The sequence below is a fragment of the Eimeria mitis genome, genomic scaffold (genome assembly GCF_000499745.2).
Source record: "Eimeria mitis Houghton genomic scaffold, Emh_scaff170, whole genome shotgun sequence".
Lineage (NCBI taxonomy): Eukaryota > Apicomplexa > Conoidasida > Eucoccidiorida > Eimeriidae > Eimeria > Eimeria mitis.
The window spans coordinates 9,513-10,006 of NW_013570015.1; the positions used below are offsets into that span (position 1 = coordinate 9,513).

Consider the following 494-nt stretch of genomic DNA (forward strand, 5'->3'; position numbering starts at 1 on the left):
CTGCTGCTGCTGCTGCTGCTGCTGCTTCTGCTGCTGCTGCTGCTGCTGCTGCTGGACCCCTAAAGGAACAGAGATGCTCCCGCGAAGCCAAATGAACGACCCGAGCACAAAACGCAGAACGCCGCATCTCAGCAACCACCTAAACATAAAAAAAAAAATAAATAAATAAATAAATAAATAAATAAATATAAATGAATATGTAAATATAAATAAATAAATAAATATAAATGTTTATATAATTAAATAAGTATAAATGTAGAAAAAATAAAAAAAGAAAAAAATAAATATAAAATAAGATTAAATGAATACAAATAAAATAAAATAAATATAAAATAAAATATATAAATGTATATAAATATAGATACAAATAAATAAATACAATATAAATATATATAAATATATATTTATATATATATACAAATATAAATAAAATAAAAATAAAATAAATAAATATAAACAAAAATATAAATAATAAAACAAATATAAATAAAAAT

General features: G+C 20.6%; 1 protein-coding gene across 1 annotated transcript in view; it reads right to left on the bottom strand.

The window, feature by feature from the left end:
* The window catches only part of EMH_0001740 (uncharacterized protein), a gene marked incomplete at both ends in the record, with an annotated part of 5,825 nt that overhangs the window by 576 nt on the left and 4,755 nt on the right, over positions 1–494 (bottom strand). Inside the window, one exon of the mRNA XM_013495694.1 lies at positions 1–59. Within this exon, the coding sequence (XP_013351148.1) occupies positions 1–59 (59 nt within the window). The remainder of the gene's footprint in view (positions 60–494) is intronic.